This window comes from Clupea harengus, chromosome 10 (assembly GCF_900700415.2).
Source record: "Clupea harengus chromosome 10, Ch_v2.0.2, whole genome shotgun sequence".
Classification (NCBI taxonomy): domain Eukaryota; kingdom Metazoa; phylum Chordata; class Actinopteri; order Clupeiformes; family Clupeidae; genus Clupea; species Clupea harengus.
The window spans coordinates 7,461,573-7,482,530 of record NC_045161.1 but is presented as its reverse complement, the minus strand read 5'-3'; the positions used below and the strand labels follow the sequence as shown (position 1 = coordinate 7,482,530).

The window sequence follows — 20,958 nt, the reverse complement described above, 5'->3', positions numbered from 1 at the left end:
ACACACACACACACACACACACACACACACACAGACACACACACACACACACTCCTCAGGACTATGGGGCTCTGGCACTGGATGGAATTTCATATCTGTGATCTCACAGAGGTTTAATAATTATTGATTTTGACACAATGGCTTGAAAGTGATACTCTGCAAAGATTCCATTGGTCAAATAGTTAAAAAAAAAGACAATAAAATATAAAACCCCATAAGGTTTTTTTGTTGTTAATGCCAATGGATTGTGTTTCATTTGGTGTTGAATTCCTATTGAAGTCTGTTTTGTTTATTTTCACCCTTGAGTGTTGCTTAAAAATAACTGGCAGGTAATTAAACACTCACGCAAACAGCCATTACTGTAACACAGATAAAGTGCACATATACACAAACACTCACACACACACACACACACACACATTTAAACCTATTGAACACAGTCATATGTAAACTCTGTTTGGCACAAACACATCCGCGTTATAAAAGACTTTTTGTCAAAGTTAAATCAAATAAAAAAAAAACAGCACTTTGAATCAACTGTAGCTATGTCTCCGCCAAACTCTGACTTTACACATGACGTAAGAGGGGACATTCAGTGACTGCATTTTGTAAATGTTTCCTTTACCTCCTCCCCCCCCCCATCCATGCACACACACACATGCACAAGCACTCTCTCACAAACACACACACACACGCACACGCACATACACAGACACACACATTCACACGCACACAAGCACTCACTCACACAAGCACACACACATGCTATTAAAATTATGACACATATTCCATCTGACCTACATGCATTTACAGACAGAGCTTGCATTGACACTGACAAGCTCACGTTAGCTCGAGGGGCTCTTTCACTTAAGACTTTCCCTTACGGGAAAAAAACACCCCTTCCCCAACCCCAACCATGCCCCTTGCTCTTCAAAGAGTCACTCCCCAGTTGTCTGTGTGTCTTTGTTCTGTAATTTAAGTGTTCTCTCTCTCTCTCTTTCTGTGTCTTTGAGTCCAACCATAGCTTGTGCGTGACGGTAGAGGAGGCTGCGTGACGTGACGGCGGCGGCCAGAGATGCCGTGGTGGAACCAGTGACTCCTGGACTCCTGCTCACCGGCCCTCTTTCAAGTAGTAGAGCGGTCACTTTTCTCCCAGCATAGTTAGGCATATTTAGTTTATTTTCACAGGTAAATTCCTCTCAGGATGGGACTCCTCCACCACCCAGGGTGAATAAACGGCCCAGAGGAACAACCTCCAACCCCCAGCAAGGAGCTGTCATCACATGGGGCTTCCCCTCCGTTGTGGGTGTGTGTGTGTGTCTATGTGTGTGTGTGTGCGTGTCAGTGTACGTGTGTGTGTATGTGTGTGTATGTGTGTGTCAGTGTGTGTGTGTGTGTGTGTGTGTGTGTGTGTGTGTGTGTGTGTGTGTGTGTGTATGTGTGTGTGTGTGTGTGTGTCAGTGGGTGTGTGTGTGTCAGTGTGTGTGTGTGTGTCAGTGTATGTGTGTGTGTGAAGAGATGAATGGCGTGTAAGACAGGGGATGAGCCTGTGTTCTCCCCCTAATCCAGGGGTGTTGTCTCAGTGTTAATCCCCAAAGACCCGAGACAAACATTCTGTGGCCTCTGACAAACACTCCTAAATCACTTCGGCAGACGGAGGACACAGGGAGCCTGAGAATGACACTCGGGGCCGCTGACCCCATGAACCACAAACCCTGTGTGCAACACCTCTACTGCTCACACTGGCTACATTAAGCACTGGTGGACAAGGGATGCACTAGTCCACTCACCACAGAAACAGCTCACTATGGTAGTGGCTCTACACTTTTGTTGTGAACCATTATTGTCAGGCATAATGCATGGATAAGAGAAGAGAATAGTCTATAGCGTAGTTCGGAGAGAAAAAGTATATACTAACACCCCAATGGAACAATATTTCCATACCTTCTGACAAAAGAAGTGCTGAATGGGGAGAGTTAATGGAGGGGAATCTTAAAGGGGTAAGGCATGTAAGAGTAAACACGCCATGCTTTCCCTTAATGAGTGAAAGAGAATAAGCACGGAGGCCAATAAAAGTACGGGACAGCGAGGGCCATAGAGGAAGAGGACAGGTTTACAGGCTGTCGGGCCCAGGGGTCATGTTGCTTGGAGTGCTCCAATTTTCTACTCCCGATTCTCTTTTTTCTCTCTCACTCTCTCTCTCTTTTCTCCCTCCCTCTCTCTCTTTTCTCCCTCTCCGCTCTTTTCTTTCTTTGAGGTGTCTCCTCCACTCCCACCCCTCCTTCGGCCATCCCCGTGGCCCCTCGGCTTTGTTGCTCTGAATAAATACAATCAGGCTGGGCCCTATACACTGGCACTTACGCGCACGCACACACACACACACACATACACAACACACAAACACACACACAGAGAGAGACACACCATCACACACACACACACACACACACAACACACACACACACACACACACAGAGAGACACACCATCACACACACACACACACACACACACACACACACACACATGCAGAAACACAACCCCCGCCACACATGCAGACACATACACGACCATACATTATCTCTTTCACACATTCACACACGCTCTTTCTAACACATATACATATACACTTTCTCATGGCCACACACGTACACACACACACACACAAACACGCACCCACACACACACACACACACACACACACAGACTGGCACTGAAATGTATGTGAGAATTTACGACCGACTGAGGGAGCCTGCGTTAATGATGGCCGGGGCCCTGTCCGTCCAGGAGCAGACAATGGGCCCCCGCTCCAGGGCTGTAAACCAACAAGACAACGGCGAGAGAACGCTCGTGAAGGACAACAAACACATTCCTCAGAGCAGCACTAAAAAAAAAGACCAATGTAATACCAACGAGAAGGAAAGGCAGAAAGAAAAAAAAGAATGAAAGAAAGGGTGATGACTTGAGCAGTGTTTGTGATGGGAATGCAGGCAGGCATGAGCGGGTTGCTGGTGATGTTTGCGTTGGGATTTGATGGCAGGAAAGCATCTTTGGGGAGGAAATCTTTAGCACTTAAGCTGTTAAACAGTAGACACATTCGGAAGATTAAGGGATTGAAGGAGGAGTTGGAAGGAGGGAGGAGGGGAAGGAAATCACAACTGTCTGGAGGAGGAAGCTGGACAGAGCAGATTTGTGCCGATGATGTATCTGAGCCATGTAAACAACCTGAGTGGATTACAGTTCTGGTGAGGAGAGTCGATCTGTCTCATTGGAGAGACTGGGAGGCATACTAAACAGCAGAGAGAGAGAGAGGGGGAGAGAGAGAGAGAGAGAGAGAGAGAGAGAGAGAGGGAGAGAGAGAGAGAGAGGGGGAGAAAGAGAGAGAGAGAAAGAGGGAGAAAGAGAGAGAGAGAAAGAGGGAGAGAGAGAGAGCGGAAGAGAAGGTGTAAAGGAAGTGTGTGAGGAAAAGGCAATGACAGCAAAAGAAAGTATTACAAAATTGAATAACAAAAAAGTAGCAAAGAGTGTGTGTGCATATGTGTGTGTTTGTCAGAGAGAGAGAAAGAGAGAAAGGGGGGGAAGGGAGACAGAAAAAGAATGTGACAGAGAAAGTGAGACAGAAAGATAGAGACTTTTGTCAGCCAGCCATGCACTGCAGTTCGTTGGCAGGGAGACCAGTCGGAATGTGTGGCTCTCCACTTTAAAGGCAGTTTAATGAACATCCGCTCTCTGTCAGCCTGTCAGACGCTGTGAGTTCCCCACAGCTCTGTATGTCCCTGCAGAGGTCCCATACCTCCTCTGTAATAACGGTCACGTTCATGGTCTCTCACACCCTTAATAAGGATTTACCCCTGGGAAGCTTTAAAGTAATTCCCCTTCACGGCCTGGGTGTAAACCCAAACATAATAAACCTTGTTTTGTTGCTGAAACTATAATGCGATGTAAACTGACCAGTATTACAGTATTACTTACCTCAGTCAGTTTGCAGCAGTATAAGCACTGTGTAGTGTAAGGATTTTTAATGTGGAGGGAACCATTTAGCAAGGGGTGGTGTTTGCCTAAGGTGACCTTGCAGTAGGTAAGACCATCACCTGAGGGTGTGTGACACTGACCTGTGTGACTGCGGATGTGGACCCTCAGGGTACCATTGCTGGCAAACTTTTGACCGCAGTACGGGCAGATCTTCTCCTTCTCTCCTGTGTGGGTCTGTAGTGGGAACATTAAATCAAGAGAGTTACACCTCCCTCCAGTTTTGATATCACAGACCAATAGTAGGTCAAAGATTCAACCCAGAATGGGTACACATTTTAAATCAAATGTTTATTTTTACATTCATACTTACCCAGTGAGACATCTTTACATTTGCTACATTTGGTAGCATAGATAGAAACTAAATAGTGTACTGTATCTCCAATAACACAACAAATTACTCAGGGCCTTAATTTAATAGATTAGCAAAGAAGAGCATGAAGCTAATTTGATTACTAGCGCACATTCATTTGGAAATTTCATAACATGCGCACAGATCTTCCAAGGTGGACAGATGCCTCATTTGGGTGTGCTGATCAAAAAGGTAGTCGTTTCATGGAATTCATTTTGAGGGAGGGCTGGCATTCTGCCACTTCCTTTTTCGAAATGTAACCATGTGGTCTTCACATAATTTAACATAAAGTCCTATGGTCCTAATAAACATGCATGAAAGTGTAGAAAAATACAATGGTTGTAATACAGTGGTGTTGTGAACATGAAGCAGTTTTGCAAAAAAAAACAAGTGACATGTAGGGTCAGGCCAAAAGCCCTGTGTACAAAGATGAGGGTCTTGTAAGGTCAAGCAGAAAGGCCTGTTTTCAAAAACAAGCTTACAGGTGCAGGCTGTTGGGGACAGCCAAGCATTCATGGAGGGGTCAATGACAGGCGAAACTTCCCAAAAAGTTGTAAACGGGGTCTTAGAAACATAGACAAGGACACACACCTGCTCTTACAAGTTGCCATTGTCTTGAAATGTTTTTCTGCAATAAGTGAGCTGAATATTCAACTCAACTTTGATAAGTGTTTAGTTTTGGATTGGAAAACCATAGTGACGGAAATCGTAGTATAAAAAGTAAGGGCACTGATTTTTGACAAGAGATGCTCCATGGACCACTGCTCAAATTGGATGGAAGTCTGCATGATTGAATAAACTTCAGTTCATTGCATTCGGTCGTCTGCCTCTCATTGAAGTACCAACTTTAAGATTTGAAGAGATTAGTTCGCTACAACATGAGCCAGTAAGTAGCCTTGGTAACAGTTTCCTTTAACACTGCTTATGACTAACATCTCAATGTCATAATCTTGTCATGGCAGATGTCATATGCTGTCATAAGTCACTTGTATGTCGCTTTGGACAAAAGTGTCTGCTAAATGACAATGTAAAATAAAAAAAATAAGCAAGCTACATAAGATACTAGGGAAATGATTCATGTAGAATATAGTGGAAAGGTAAGTGAAACGTGAATTCAGGGGAAAAATTTCCCGTTGACACTTGGAAAAGAGAATGCGCAGCATGTGCATTTATCAATCGATAAAACAAAAACACAAGGCAAAGGTTGTCTTCAAAGCATTTTGTTGCAAAAAATAACAAAATAGTCAGAATTTATTGGCAATACAGTCCAAGCCACCAACAGAAGAACGAGAGAAAAAAGTATTGATCCAACAACGACATTTCTTTGAATTGAGTGACTCATGATAATTTAACCCTTTTCAGGAAATTGCAAAGACATCCATGAAACACAGGTAATATTCCATATCCAGAGTTAATAATCCCAACTGGTGAATAAACCAAACGAAGATTCAAAGAATCTGAACTTTAGAAACTATCAGATGAGTTGTTTCAGCTACTACCTTGATTCATTCCCTTTGTATGCTTCCAAGATCAATGCATACCAGGTGACCAGCAAGCCATAGGACAGAGAGAGAGGGTGTGTGATGGTGAAAAGTGAATGACAGGGATGGAGATTCATCATCTCCCTGTAATAATGAGGTTGCATTTTAAATTTACAATAACGTTTTTATACAGAACACATAGGCTAATAATACATTTGATTGTTAGACGACTTCAGGCCAATTCATACTTCTACGTAGAATCTATGCCACAGGAATGGCAACTGTGATTGGTCCCCTTGCCCGACATGAGGGTGTGTTGCTAATGCAGACGTTATAGCAGGATTGACAAGTCAACAACCAATCACACCGCTATGTTTTGTGTCCACTTTGTGGGTAGTTAGCTTGCCAAAGTAAGCTAACATGTTAACGTTAGATAGTTGGCTGGTGGCAGACGCATCGAAAATCACCTCAGATGTATTTTTTGTTACAATGATGGGGTGATCAGATTGTACAATGTCTATTTGTTAAAAACATTTTTTTTTTTTAAATGCCGGTGAGACAGGCAAGTATAAATGCTCATAATGGCGTAGGTAGGCCATTTGTGTAGGTTCTGCATAGAGCCTAAGTACAATTATAAGGCCTTTACAGGAAATGTATAAAGAGCATCTAAGGGGCGTTGTATGTTTCTGGCCTTCTACATCATGTAGTCATTGAATAAATATCACTATAGGCTACCTATATGAGGATGGCGATCCTTGCATGGCACAGCACTATCACTATTATAACGACTCTAGTTGTATTTGACATAAAAACAACTTTATGATGTTGGTGATACCAAATCAAGCAACATTACTGAACTTGGAGAGTGAAATGTGAATTTATAGGTATGATTCAGTAGCCTGTGTTAGCAACAAGAGAAAGAGACAGAGAAATTGCGTTCCTTCTCACTTCAGGCCTATCTCCATTGCCACTATACTGAGAGATGTTATTTTAGAACAGTAAATGGGTGAATGGCGCCTTGATCAATGGTCTAAACTGAGTGAGTACTATGCTGTAAAATAATAAAAAAAGAAATATTACTTTTGTCTATCACTTTTTGTTGCGCTGACTCACACAGAAGGTATGCAGACAGGGAGATTCCTCTCAGTAGTGGTCTGGAGTCAGTCTGAGTCACACTGTAGGATCTGAGAGGAGACACTCTGCGTGTCTCTCACGGGAGGAGGTCGTACTGGGCCCCCACGTCTTCTTCCCTATCTCCCTCACATAAAACCACTTCAGTATCAACCCACATGAAACAAGCCCAACCACTTTTAAACACTCTTTTGTAACAATGCAGTCACTGTAGATCTCACTAACCTCAACACACACACACACACACACACACACACACACAGACACACACACACACACACTCTGCTCGGATTGCTTGGACACAAACGTTCGGACCTCACCGGACCCCCAGTTGATTCAGCCGCCCCCCCCCCCCCCCCCCCCCCCAGCTGTGGCCCGCTCCACTTGGGGATGTGATGACGTAAGCCCGTCGCACACACATGCGCTGCAGATGCTTCTGTGTATGCTTGTTTGGGTTTCTTGTTTGTGCGACCACGAGAGAGACATGGCTGACATCCCTGCTCCATAAAAGACAGCAGGGCTCTTTGTTGGACCCATAACGTCTCAATCATCGGGAGACGATTCCGTTTCCAGCTCGGCTGGGGAAACTGGAAGCGTCCAACACGGTCTTTTCTGGAGGACTGACGACAAGCGCAATTGTCTCGTGCTAAATCGTGTGGTGTCGCTCCCAAACAGTCCTGGTCCTGGAGCACACATGACGAATGTGAGCATGTGTTTGTGTGCACTCTCACACATACACACACACACACACACACACACACACACGCACATCTCTGTCTCACATGTATGCATTCACCCACATCATTCAGATCAAGCCTCAATTACAATCTCTCATACACATCCTGAGATTCCTGACAAGAAAATAAGGGCCCTCACAAAGGGAGGTGGGAAAGTGCTGCTTAAGAGCCTAAACCGCCTCCAACCATGACCACACACGCGCTTTCTAGCTCACATACACGCTCACACACACACACACACACATGTATTGTCAATGGCCGTTTTGTTCATTCTAACATGAGGTTGTCAGAAAAGGAGGGAGACAGACAGACCGCGGTGACAACGACGGCCACATGAAAGTTGGGAACATGGCAGAAGCGAAACGATCTGTTGCCTCCGCTCTGCGTCGCTCTGCGAAAGAGAAGAACAGACCGAGGCACTATGATTCAGCGCTCCGCCACACACACACTGAGTGCCGATTACACGTTTTGAGGCTCTCTTTTCCAATGATGGACTGAGCCCACAAGAAAGAGTGTGTGTGTGTGTGGGTGTGGGTGTGGGTGTGTGTGTGTGTATGTGTGTGTGTGTGTGTGTGTGTGTGTGTGTGTGTGTGTGTGTGTGTGTGTGTGTGTGTCTACCTGTGTGCGTGTACAGTATGAGAGAAAAAGAGAGGGGAAAAAAACAGAGAGGGGAAAGAAAAGGGTGGGGGAGAAGCTGTTTAACAGAGAGAGGAGAGACAAGAGTGAGAGAGATGGAGAGAGTCCAGCACACCTCCTCCATCACTCGGCTGCAGTGACAGTCAGTAGCTTCCTGTATTTACTGTGCCTTCGTCGCTGAGCTTTAAGTGCTCAGCTGCTGCTGGTCCGCGGCTCCCCCAGAGCACCTGTGTGAGGGTGTTGGGGGGTCAGGGCCGAGTTGTTTAGTCTGCCGCACCGGCGGAGGCCATTCATCTTCCTTTCGCTTCCCTCACGGCCACTACCGCCGCCGAGGAGCTTCCAGCGGCGTGCAGCTGCCGCCGGGCCGGTTCCTTGCCAGAGCGCTTGCCAGGGGCCCGGGGGTAAATCCACCCCATTAGAGCCACGTGCTTTTCCCCTCCTCCGCCCAGCGCAGGTTAATGCGATACCGACGTTGCTTTTCCCTTTCGTGGTGTGCCAAGAAAGGATTTGATTTCCATCGGATCTCTCCGGGCTGGTATCTGATGCTGTCTGGGTAATCTGTGGTACGATCGCTTCTTGTCTCCTTTGAAACGGCAGGAAACGAATGGAACTGGATGCCGTTTCCAATTCTTTTTCCATTTCTGACTGCCGATCGAGGGGCTGGGGTTTATTGCATGGCCCAAAGCAGGGACGAGGTGCAATGAGCGGCGACGCAGACTGCATTTTTGTCCTCTGATGAAATTTGCGAAAATGAGCTTAGACAAACAAATGCATCCAATAAGAGAGAGAAATGCTCAGAAGCTTTGCCGGCAGGCCAATATAATCAAGAAACCTACAGTATATCTAAAAAAACTGTAACCAGAACGAAGCGAAAGGGGCTTAACAAGGCTGATGGTTAAGCATTCGTTTAACCAAAGGAATTTCAGTGGCTGCAAGACAAGGGGAGAATGACAAGCACAGAGATTGTATCAAATGGAAGTAATTACAACGCATTTGCTCTCAGGCTATGGGTCTGGGCTTAGTGTTCTAAGGGGGAGAGCACGGGCCATAGAAACAGAAAGCAGTAGAATGGACCTAATTGCATTTCTTCTGTGTTCTTGACGTTTAACTTTGAAAGATACCTCGATGACAGCAGTCACTTTGAATATTATACAATGTCAGCAGTGGCCCTGATGTTTAATTTTGGTTGATTTACCTTATCTTGTGCGCAGTGGAATACCCATTTTATGGTACATATTGGTACATTCAGTGGTATATACATAGTATGTAATGCACCTTCCTTATGAGCTCCTGTGCAGGCCTCACCTTCTTGTGGCTCTTGAGGACTGAGGGCGTGACGAAGGCCTTCTCACACAGGTCACACTTGTACTTCTTGTGCCCGTCGTGCACCACCTGGATGTGCACGTTCAGTGTGTCCTTCCTCTTAAAGGTGGCATCGCACTGGTCACACTTAAACGTCCTCTCACCTGCACCGGGGGATAACACACACACACACACACACACACACACACACACACACACACACACACACACACACACACAGAGAAACACTCATCAGAGGGGCAATCTCCCTGTCCCCATCCCAGACACAAAGGCCCTCTGGGAGGCAGACCGACACGTGGACAGAGCTGGCTGTTATTCCTCCAAAAAGGTCCATCCATCCTTTACACTTTTTGACATTTAAGAGGGCCAATTTTCTTGCATTGTGTGGCACTTGATGCATGCTCGGTTGTCTGTCTTTCAAAACTGTTTCAACACTCTGGCTCTGTCTCTCTCTTTCTATCTCTCTCTCTCTCTCTGTCTCGTTTTAAACAAACTGTGTCTGACTTTTCTGGTGAAAAGATGTCAGCAGCCACCAACTTTGTCAGGGGGCGGGGGGGACCCCTCTACAAGATTATTTTAGTTACACACACACACACACACACACACACACACACACACACACACACACACACACACACACACACACACACACACACACACACACACAGCCAATCCTTCTACCCTTCCAGCAGTACCTTCCACACACAGAGCTCCATCAGTCCAGAGCACAAGTGGAACACTCACCACCAAACTGCCTTGCCAAAACTCTGACTGTGAAGGGCTACAGTCGCAGCACTGAAAGGAATCAGATAATCTATCGCACACACCACTCGGACCTGCTGAAAAGCCATTCCGTTTCCTAAATGGCATACGTACAAGGCGAAAGCTAAAAGCCATATCTCTCTGTTCTGGTGGTAACAGAGCTTGGAGCGCCATTCTTCGAGGTTATGAAACCCAACGGCACACTTGGGGTTCTCCAGAACAGGCCTGAAAACAGGTCCACACCAAAAAAAAAAAAATCTTGTTGAAATGAAGTATTTTTTTAGCCTCGGCCCATGGAAGGATATCATCATTTCTTGCAATGGGAGGATTTGGTGAGGCTACAAAGACATAAAACATGCTCTGGTAGCAGTACTGACTCCTTCAAAAAAGGAGAATATCTTAAGCATACTGCCTTACTCTTATAAAAAACAGTAATGGTCCTTGCAGAAATGTCTGAGATGGATCTTATTCTCAGATTACAAAGTCAATAGATTAAGTCACTTTATGATGGAAAATCACTTCTCTGTCACTGAGGCAGAAAAGGGAGACATCTAGTTGCGTGCAGACCCACACGCACACGGTCACACACGGATCATGTGAGAGGTGTTTATATGGCTTCTGTGGAGGACGAACCACTGAGTCACCTCTGACCCTCTTAAAGGTGCAGTGTGTGTTTCACAACAACTTTATTTTATATGAAAACACTGTAACAGCTGCAATCCATTTTCCCACAGTCAGAGGTACACAGACCAGTGATCCCACACAGCACTCTAAAGATATCACGCAGATCCAAAGACAGACACACACACACACACACACACGCACACAGGCACAACCACACACACACACACACAGGCACATAAGAATACATACACACACCTAAATATCTTGAAACACACTTAATACTCAGACATGCACAGATATCTCACACATACCCACACACAGAATATTACAGATACCCATACAGGCAAAGGAATATTCACACCCCGAGTTTGTATTAAACGGGATGCAGAAGCATGTGCAAACAATATATATAGGTGTAAAAAACCTATTACGTGCCTTTAACCAGACTCACCGACCCCACCCCACCCCACCCCACCTCCAGCTGGCACCTGACATCTAATCCAGGTCCCAGGCCCGTGCCCCGTAGCTCAGTCTCCCACTGACTTGCGTGAGTGCCGATCTGTCTCTGGGGAGCGAGGGGGCAGGAAATGCCTTCAGCTCCCGCAATCTCAGTGTCATCAGTCTAGACCTCCATCCTGCCAGGCTCGACAGTCTCCTCTCCTCAGCTCTTCTCAGCTCTCCCTGCCCTTTCACGAGGAGCTGGGCAGCAGAAGCCTGTCCTCGGGGGGCTGCGTATTAGAACCACGTTCCCACGGTCGGACCATTAAAGCCACCCTGTTAGGGTTTGGGAATCAGAACCACGTCCTAAGCAGATGGGTACTAGAACCATGTTCTCAAAGGCTGGATATCAGAACCAAATTCAAAGCAGTTGGGCATTTGAAATTATACTTTGAGAGGCTGGGCTTCACAACTATGTTCTCTTGGTCTTCACTAAAGCATGTCGTCTGGATGCTCCTCTCCAAAGTGGTCCTGGCCGTTTTCAGCAGTACCACCACAAGGGCAGAGAAACCCTACAGCTCACTATCCAGCACTACAGGCTGAATGGGCTGGCAGAAGAAACAAGGGCACAAAGGCAACACATTCCCTTTCACCTAAAGACATGGTTCTCGTGTGACAATGGTTTCATTTATTTAAGAATGGACCGCAAACAGACAAATGAAGACTCACACACAGAGAGCGAAAGAGAGAGAGGGACAGAAACACACACACACACACACACACACACACACACACACACTTACTGTTGTGAATGAGGAGGTGCCTCTGTAGCGAAAACGGCGTCCGGAACAGGGCCTTGCACTCCTCACACTGAAACGGTCTCTCCTCCGAGTGTGTCTGCCAAGAGAAAAGCATCATGGGAAAGCGAGGGGACACTGAATTAACGCCTGTATCATCATCATACCATTACACTATCCCCACCCCGTTCTCTCCTTCATCTTATCTCTCTTCCTCACACGGTATCTCTCCTTCTGTCATCACTCTCTCTTCAGCCATGGCCTCCTTTTCATCTTCTCCTTTACTCCTCTCTCTTCCCATTTGCTCCCCCTCTCCCTCTATCTCTCCCTCTATCTGGGTTCCTCTTTAACACTCCCTCTCTCTCTGCCTGCTGTTGTGGCCTGATATGAGGCTCAGGGTTTGGGTCAGGGTCGGGGTTAGGCTGGGGGTTTCAGGTCTGGCTCCACACTGGCTGATTAGACTGATGATCCTGCATGGCGATAAGGAACTGGAGAGGCTCCCTTGTTTATTTATACCCACACACACACCCCCACACACACACACATATACATAACCACACATACACACAAATAACCACACACGCACACACATAACCTCACATATATATATATATATATATATATATACACACACACACACACACAACCACATCACAACCACCACCACCGTCTGTCTGCCAGGCACAGACAGTCTGTCTGTCTCTGTGTGTCTGTCTCTGTCTGTGTGTCTGTCTGCTTGTCTGTCTGTCTGTCTGTCTGTCTGTCTGTCCACCTATCTGCCAGATCAGACAGAGCCCTTAAGGGAACAGACATATCATATGGTTCAACACCATCATCTCTGACCTTGGTGCTTCAGCCCACAACATTCCTCTAGTTATTCAGACGAGCTGGCTACTGCATGGCTTCATATTATATAGGGTCACAAATAAATGCTAAGTCAATTAATAAAAGGCCTGAAACTATGAAAAATGACCAGTAAATAGCTATTTCATCAATTACTAGTATTATTGATTGATTGATTGATTGATTCAACAGATTTAAAATCAACTGGATGATCTGGAAGCTGTTTTGACTGCCTAGATGCTATGCGAAAGCTCGCTGGTCAGGGAAGAGACTGTGTGGAGGAGTCTGACTGACTGCTTTCAATCATTAAACATCATCTAACGCGAGGACTGGCTGAGGAAAACTCTGCCCAAATGGTAAACATCTAAAAATGATCCTCCCACGCGGCTGCAAATCACCCGAGCCACGTCTGGAAGGGAAGCTTGTACCTTCTTGTGGTTCTTGTAGACATTGCGGTGAGCAAACTCCTTCCCACACAGTTTGCACTTGTAGGGCTTGTCCTCGCTGTGGATGATCTTGTGGGCAGTGACCTGGTCCAAGCGTTTGAAGGAGCGGCTGCAGATTTCACATGTGTATGGTCGCTTTTCTAATAACACACACACACACACAAAACACACACACACACATACACATACACATACAGAAAGAGCTTACAAAGGTATATCTTCATAATGCCTGACATATTTGGCATGATGACATGATTTGAATGCGTGTGTCTGAGTGTCTTATTGTTCTGTATGTGTTTGAATGATGCCTCTGTGTGTGTGTGTGTGTGTGTGTGTGTGTGTCTGTGTGTGTGCGTGTGCGTGTGCTTGCGTGCGAGTGTGCGTGTGCGTGCGTTTGTATGTGCGTGTTATTCATCCTTACCAGAATGTGTGATCATGTGGCGCTTCAGCTGGTTAGTGGAGATGAATTTCTTGTCACAGGCAGGGCAGTCGAATATCTCGTGCACCTAAGATCATAAGATAACACATTACCTCAGTCTGTGGAATAACATTGGCAACCTGTCTGGTGGGTTTCCAGTGACGAAGGACGGTTTGCTCATCTAGTGCAGCACTGGGCCTGAGGTATTGAGGTTACAGAGTTGTCTTTATGGCCCGAGGGATGAGATTTGGTTGCCCATTCTGACTGCACAACCTTGGAAAAAAAAAAAACCTCAGCCCTTGCAGACATAGAGGGAGCATTGCAGATGCTCTGTCCAAAACACACATACACTTTCAGTGACACACACAGACACACATATACACACACACGCACACGCAATCGCACACGCACACATACACATACACACACTAACACACACATCCACGCACACACACACACACACACACACACACACACAGACACACAGATTCACACACACACACACAAACATATACACAGATGCACACACACACATGCACACACACATCATCTGGAAATGTAATTAAACTGCCTGAAAGCTTGACTAGCTCTCTCTGGCTCTCAGCTGCGTTATAATAGTACTTATTATGAAAGGTTCCTCTGCAAAGTTAGGATAATAAAGGATCTGAATACCACTGAAGTATTCAGAGCTTGCTGTTGTCAGTTTTAACCACTGCTTATTTATGGTAATATTAAGTTGCACAACTTTTGGGAGTTGGGGAATTTCTAACAAATCAGGATTAAAAGTTACTCATCTGAACTGATAACTAATTTAATCTTCATTTTGTAATATCTAAATTATATTTTAAGTCTTATCTTCTTAGCTACTTTGTACAAAACTCAAATACTCAAACTCAAAATCTCAAACACACACAAAAAATATATATATAATAATATTGCTCCAAAAGATCTAGAAAACCGTCTCTAATACTGATCTGAGAAGCCTGCTAAACCAGAATGTGTTTGATAATTCTGAGCAGTTTTATAACAGTACAACAATCAATCTGAATTCTTGACAAAATTACTCATCGAGTAATAATTGAGTTTCAGTCATATTCCTCGTCCGAAACAATGATTCTTTTGTCGGCTATGTCTATAGGAGGTGCAGCGCACTATTTTAGGAGCAGATCAGCTCAGCAACAGAATGTGAGGACATAAACAAAGTCCTGGTCCTTGCGAGTCTTGTTCTCATCGTGTTTCATATTTGGCAAATGACTTGTCTAGCTTGAAAGGCCTTCCATCAATGGGAACCCATCAGACAAAAGCAAACATTTGGAACTCCATTAAGCTGACAAAGAACCAACTGAGAGGAGAAACTTCGGGAACCTTTTCTCCAGAGAGCGGAAAAAAAAAAAAGTCCCCCACGCTTGAGCTGAGAGAGCTGAAAGCTTTGGTGGGCACCAAAAGGTTAAATTTCGCCTGAATGCATTCATTTGAATGAGAATGAGACGCATCGGCTTCACATTAACAGGAGAAAAATTACTTGTTTCGTAGATAAATGCCATATCCGTGGTCTGACCGATCCAAATACTGCATGATGAATCACTTTTCTGTCCCTTTTGAAAAGCCTCACCAGAGCCTGGTGTCAGGCCATGTCTCTATTGTCTAGAGCGTCAGCGCAGCATCTCTCATGCGTATGCAAGCAAGATAGTAACATTAAGGACTCAACAGCCCTGGCTTAAAGGCCTAGCTTTAATTAAAGAGCGGAATGGCTGCTTTGACATTTGAGAGACTCAAAGCCATGTCTGAGGAGGGAAATTAGATTTTCGCAGGGGTCAAAACACACTGCAGCAGATGGCTGCAGGTCATTTCTGGTTACCTGCGGGAGGAACGTCACGGCGGTTTCTTCTGGGAGACACTAACAGCTATCCACAATCAAATTTCTGGGTATAAACACAGACACAGGGGCTATTCAGCTCCGACAAATTCAGGACGACTCTCCTTGAAGGACAACCTCCCATAGAGAGCTGGTTCAGTGATGGCCCAGACTGAGATCATTGTACAAATACACATTTGCATGCTAATTACTGATATCTCCTTGCCTGGTTAATGGAAGTGGTATGACACTTTTGGTGAAAAAACTAAGCAGAACAATTAGATCTGATGCCATTAATTATATGGAATGCAATGAACTTGTGATTGTATTAACACCGTCTCTAGTGTTATTTTAGTTGACATACTATTACTGTTTGTCCAGCATGGTTTCAATGCTTCACCTTCAGTACTGAAGCATTCTATACATTAGAGTAATATATCTTAAGTGACTAGTGCTTTATCACTTCTTAAGATGACATTTTGGCTCACTGTGACCACTTTTAGGTTTTTGGCCAGAAGACTCCTGACGCCGAGGTTAAAGTCTTTTTGTCTGCTCAGAGTGCCTCTTGAATTTCACAAGGTCCGCAGGGATGAGCTTGTGAAACCAAAACCGACCTTCCTCTCCTGTGTCACAGAGTCGGAAAATGTTACAATGTTAACATAAAGTTAAACTCCCACAGTGGGCGAACGAGAGAGGGAGGGGGAGAGAGAATGAGGGAGAAGGAAGGAGAAAGTGAAAGAGAGTGAAGAGCGACTGGGCAAAGAGGTATATTTGTGTCCAGAAAAACTCTAAAAATCGGGTGACAAAGCTATGAAAACTGAGACACGGATGGATGGAAATGCTCGAGACAGAAACCAGAGCCTTGAGCAACGGGGAAAAAAGAAATAAAAGGAGGGGAGACATTGCTGAAGGGATAGGGTGGATAGACACGACCTCTGACCTTGCGATGCTCCTGGAGGTTGAGCGAGGAGGAGCATTTCTTGTTGCAGATGGTACACATAAGTTTCCTTCGAGCGCTGCCTAAAAAAAAAAAAAAAAAAAAAAAAGAAGCAAAGAATTACAATCGTGAAACACACACAGATTTCGACACAACACATTTTTTATGGACTTCTTATGATTGTAAGTGTCGACTGATGGCGCCTGTGTGCCAAAACGTATTAGGACAGCTGTTGCACTTGTCTACAGAAAGACCACAAAGATGAGCACATGGCCTTATGCAGTCCAAGTAAGAAAACTCAAAGAACATCTCAAGATGGTTGGTTTCCTTGAACTAAGCATCCACCTCAGAGTTTGGCTAACGTAGAGGGGCTAACGCAGGCTTTGGGCTGACAGCTATGCCAACTGTTCCAAGGCTTCATTCCAAAGAGATAAAAAACCCTCCTACACTTTGACAGGGGGAATCCTTTGCCAAACTTCCATGCAAGATCTAAGTGTAAAAAAAGCCAAAGGACAATGGAATTTCATCCGACGTGACACACGGGTTGTTTTTGCCAATATGGCTGTTGAGGAAGTGCGGGAGGATGTGTATTTTGTGTCTGTTGGGCCTGGAGCCAAAGCAGTTTATTTCGTACTTCTCTTCCCTTCTCACGTTAGCGTGCTTCAAGATGTAGCGCCGTGCAGGTGTTCTCCATGAAACAGCACAGCTCCACAACTGCGATAACACAGTCAAGAGTTGCTCAAGAGCCAGGAAGTGGCTGTACGGAACACTAAGTGCCCACAGACATCTCTGTCTCTTCTCTCTCTCCAGTCGACTCAGGCATGTGACGCCCACCAAATGACAAACACACACACACACACACACACGTGCTCACATCTAACAGAGGTGAGAGGTCAAATGCCAGCTGTACTTCCTACTCTTACAAGCGGTCGGCTGGAGATGAACACCACCGCGAAAAGAGGGTCTCTAATGGCCAGCGCCTGTCAGCTTCCACTGGGTCCTTCTCAAGTTTTAATAAGCCAGTAAAAAACTTATTACAGGGACAACAGAGCAACCCCCCACCCAACCCCTTTCCTCTTCAAGTCCCGCTGACGTCACCGCTTGATGGGTGACTCTGGTCTCGGCAGGCCTCGCCACTTCCCCTCTCGCCCACGTACCCACACAGAGACGGCCAGGCTAATGCCTAATGCAAGACAGAGCCTCGGCCCGGGGCTAAGGCTAAGGCCTAGACCAGTGAGAGACATAGCTCAGCAGCTACATCACCACTCCTATGTGATACGTCAGTGCGGCTCTACGTGCTCACCATGAACTTTAACCAGACGGATGGCTCCTTTCTGACATTCATTAGACTCACATTATGGGCCCTAATTTCATTAACGGGCAACAGGGCAACGAGCAAAGCAACGTGCAACGAGCAAAGTCCGTCTTTAGCTATCATGTGGCGTGCGGGAGCTCTGGACTGACCCACCCATCTTTGCGTTTAGGATCTTGCTCATGGTATTTAATGATTTTGCAAAATGATTTTGCAAAGTTATTAAATTAGCTGTAGTTCATGTGCGGCGGATTTTGCTCGTTGCCAGTTGCCCGTCAATGAAATGAAGGCCCCATGTCTACATCTAAACATCACTTCATGGTATGTGTTCGTTTAAAAAAAAAAAAAACGGGATATAGAGGGGGGAGAAAACACGACATTGAATGGATTGGATTAATATGGAAATGGTTTTGGCATGAACCAAAATCACAAATGAACTAGAACGAGCTGAGAGCATATTAGAGTGTGAGAGCAATTAGCCATTAATCTAATCAGTGTCACACAATGCTAACAGGGCCAGAGTCATTAATGAAGGTGAAGTATTTAACATCTCCAAGACAGCCCACTAATGTAAACCTATTAAACTCAATTAAAGTTTTAAAGCCTTGCACACTTTTTCCCCTATATTTTGTTGAGTTTTCAAAGATAAAAACAAACAACATAAAACAAAACAATAAAAAACAAAGAACAAATGACAATAGACAGCACCACACTATCCCATCTTGAGATCATATTGCGTGGCCTATCATTAAACACTCAATAATCAAATAATCAATCACTTTCCCATCGATGACTTAATGAATAAACACATGTGCATCATATAAGCCACCCTCTGAAAGATGCGAGGATAGAAAGAACACAAATTATTTTGATGGAGACTGGCAGAAAATGTTGTAGATTACTGGGGCTTAAAAGTTATTTATCCAGGATTCTGCACAAGGGTGGTTGATTATGGCTTCATGGTCAAGTTGAAATGCGCGTCGGTAAACTCCAGTATATCAAAACGAGGTCGGAACACTCGCAACTCGCTTTCCTCGATTATTGATATTACATTAGTTTTACTGCAACTGATCAAATTATTTACCAAGATTGTTTGCAGGATCATGTGATCACAAAATCACAATGTAGCCTATTATAACGTAATGTAATGTTATTTCAGTAATTTAAAACCTAAATTTGTCACTCAAACATTATGAATTTGCAACGTTATTTGTACATGTATAATAATGTTAGAAGTAGGCCTACTGCCGACTTCAAACATAATATGGTGTTTCACCTTGTAGTGGTGCTTGACTTACAACAGCCCAAAGCACGTCATTCAAAAGAATGTAAGTCACGGGCAGGCTATGCGTAAATGGTGTTTACATAAGAAACGGCCCAATTTTTGGGTTACTCCGACGAAAGCACGTAACTACCTTCATGGTACGCAACTGATATACTTCTCCTTCTGTAAATAGATGACAGAGTGGCCATTGTTGATCATGATTAACATTAAGCAAGCAACGAGAGGTTGTGCTGTCAAACAAAATACAACCGTCTTTGAACAGTGGCACAGCTAATACCAATACCCCAACTGGGGTCAAGCACAGACCAATGTAAAAAGTAATCAATATAGAAGTTTAAGAAAGTAGAAATAATAGAGCTGAAGGGTAGCACAGCAACAGACACCGAAAGAGGTCATCACCACAGAGAGGGAAGGAAGAAAAGGAAAAAAAACTCTCCATGCAGCCTCCGTTCCCATGTGAACCCAGCCAGAGTTCTAATGCAGCCTCCGTTCCCATGTCAACCCAGCCAGAGTTCTAATTAGGTTCTCATGTTGAACTGATCACTGGCTAGTTAGTTGAAAATCAATTAGAAAGGCACTGATCAAAGTGTCAAAACTAATAATGCCTACCCCAGCAACACATTAGCTTGCTAATCAAGTCACCACACTGCCAATGCTGGCCTAGCTCGCCGGTATTACTCCAAAGAACTGTCCACAAATTGTTGTGCCTCATTTTCATTCTCAAATATATGCTTGTTCCCTTTGTAGTGGGTGACAATCTTGCCTGGATACCACATCACAAACCTGATCTTCCTATCCAAAGGTTTTTGGCATACATCATTGAAGGACCGACATTTCTCGCTAACAGACAGGGAAAGACCCTGCATGATGTAGATAGGGAATCCCTTGTGTTCCAGAAATCTATGTCTTCACCTAAGACAGAATTTTCATCTTGTACCGAGAGTTGTGACAATCACTTGATGAGGACAGTTCCCCTTTGACCCCAGGCTCTGGTGGGTTCAGTTGATTTGAATGTGATCCTTTGCAGTGGAGAGCCCAAGGGCTATTGGTAGCCAGGAATCATATGGAATTGTTGCCTTCGGCATCCTCCTTAAAATTGAGGATTCTTATATTGTCCCGTTGGCTTCGGTTTTCTGCGTCGTCCAGCGTCTGAGCCATGCCCACCTCTTCTCCATCTCGCAGAGCGGTTGGTTCTCCACATTAGAGACCTGCTGTTCAGCCTTGCTGATACGTTTAGACTGTTCATCTAAACGGCTTGCAATTTTGTCCAGAGTGTCAGAGAACTTAGATATTTTCTGCTCAATGACATGGCCAATATTCTGGATAACTTCCCTCATGATCTCAGACATACTGTATCCAATGTATTTGCCTCAGTCAAGGTGGCTCAAGCACAGTCAGAGATTTTTGACTCTGATGAGTTTGTCTCTGATTGGTGGATTTTTTTCTTTATGAGATTGTCCACCTGACTTCATTACCAGGGGACTGTGAGATTTGGGCTAGGAATAACACCACAACTAGCATACTTATGTATCGGACAGTGTCAAACATTGGCC

General features: G+C 44.9%; 1 protein-coding gene across 1 annotated transcript in view; it reads right to left on the bottom strand.

Annotated features, from left to right (window-relative positions):
• Positions 1–20,958, bottom strand: part of prdm5 (PR domain containing 5) — a 47,426-nt gene that overhangs the window by 20,491 nt on the left and 5,977 nt on the right. Inside the window, exons 8-13 of the mRNA XM_031575173.2 lie at positions 16,812–16,891; positions 14,020–14,104; positions 13,581–13,738; positions 12,316–12,409; positions 9,671–9,831; positions 4,112–4,205 (exon numbers count right to left, since the gene is read on the bottom strand). Of these exons, the coding sequence (XP_031431033.1) occupies positions 4,112–4,205; positions 9,671–9,831; positions 12,316–12,409; positions 13,581–13,738; positions 14,020–14,104; positions 16,812–16,891 (672 nt within the window). The remainder of the gene's footprint in view (positions 1–4,111; positions 4,206–9,670; positions 9,832–12,315; positions 12,410–13,580; positions 13,739–14,019; positions 14,105–16,811; positions 16,892–20,958) is intronic.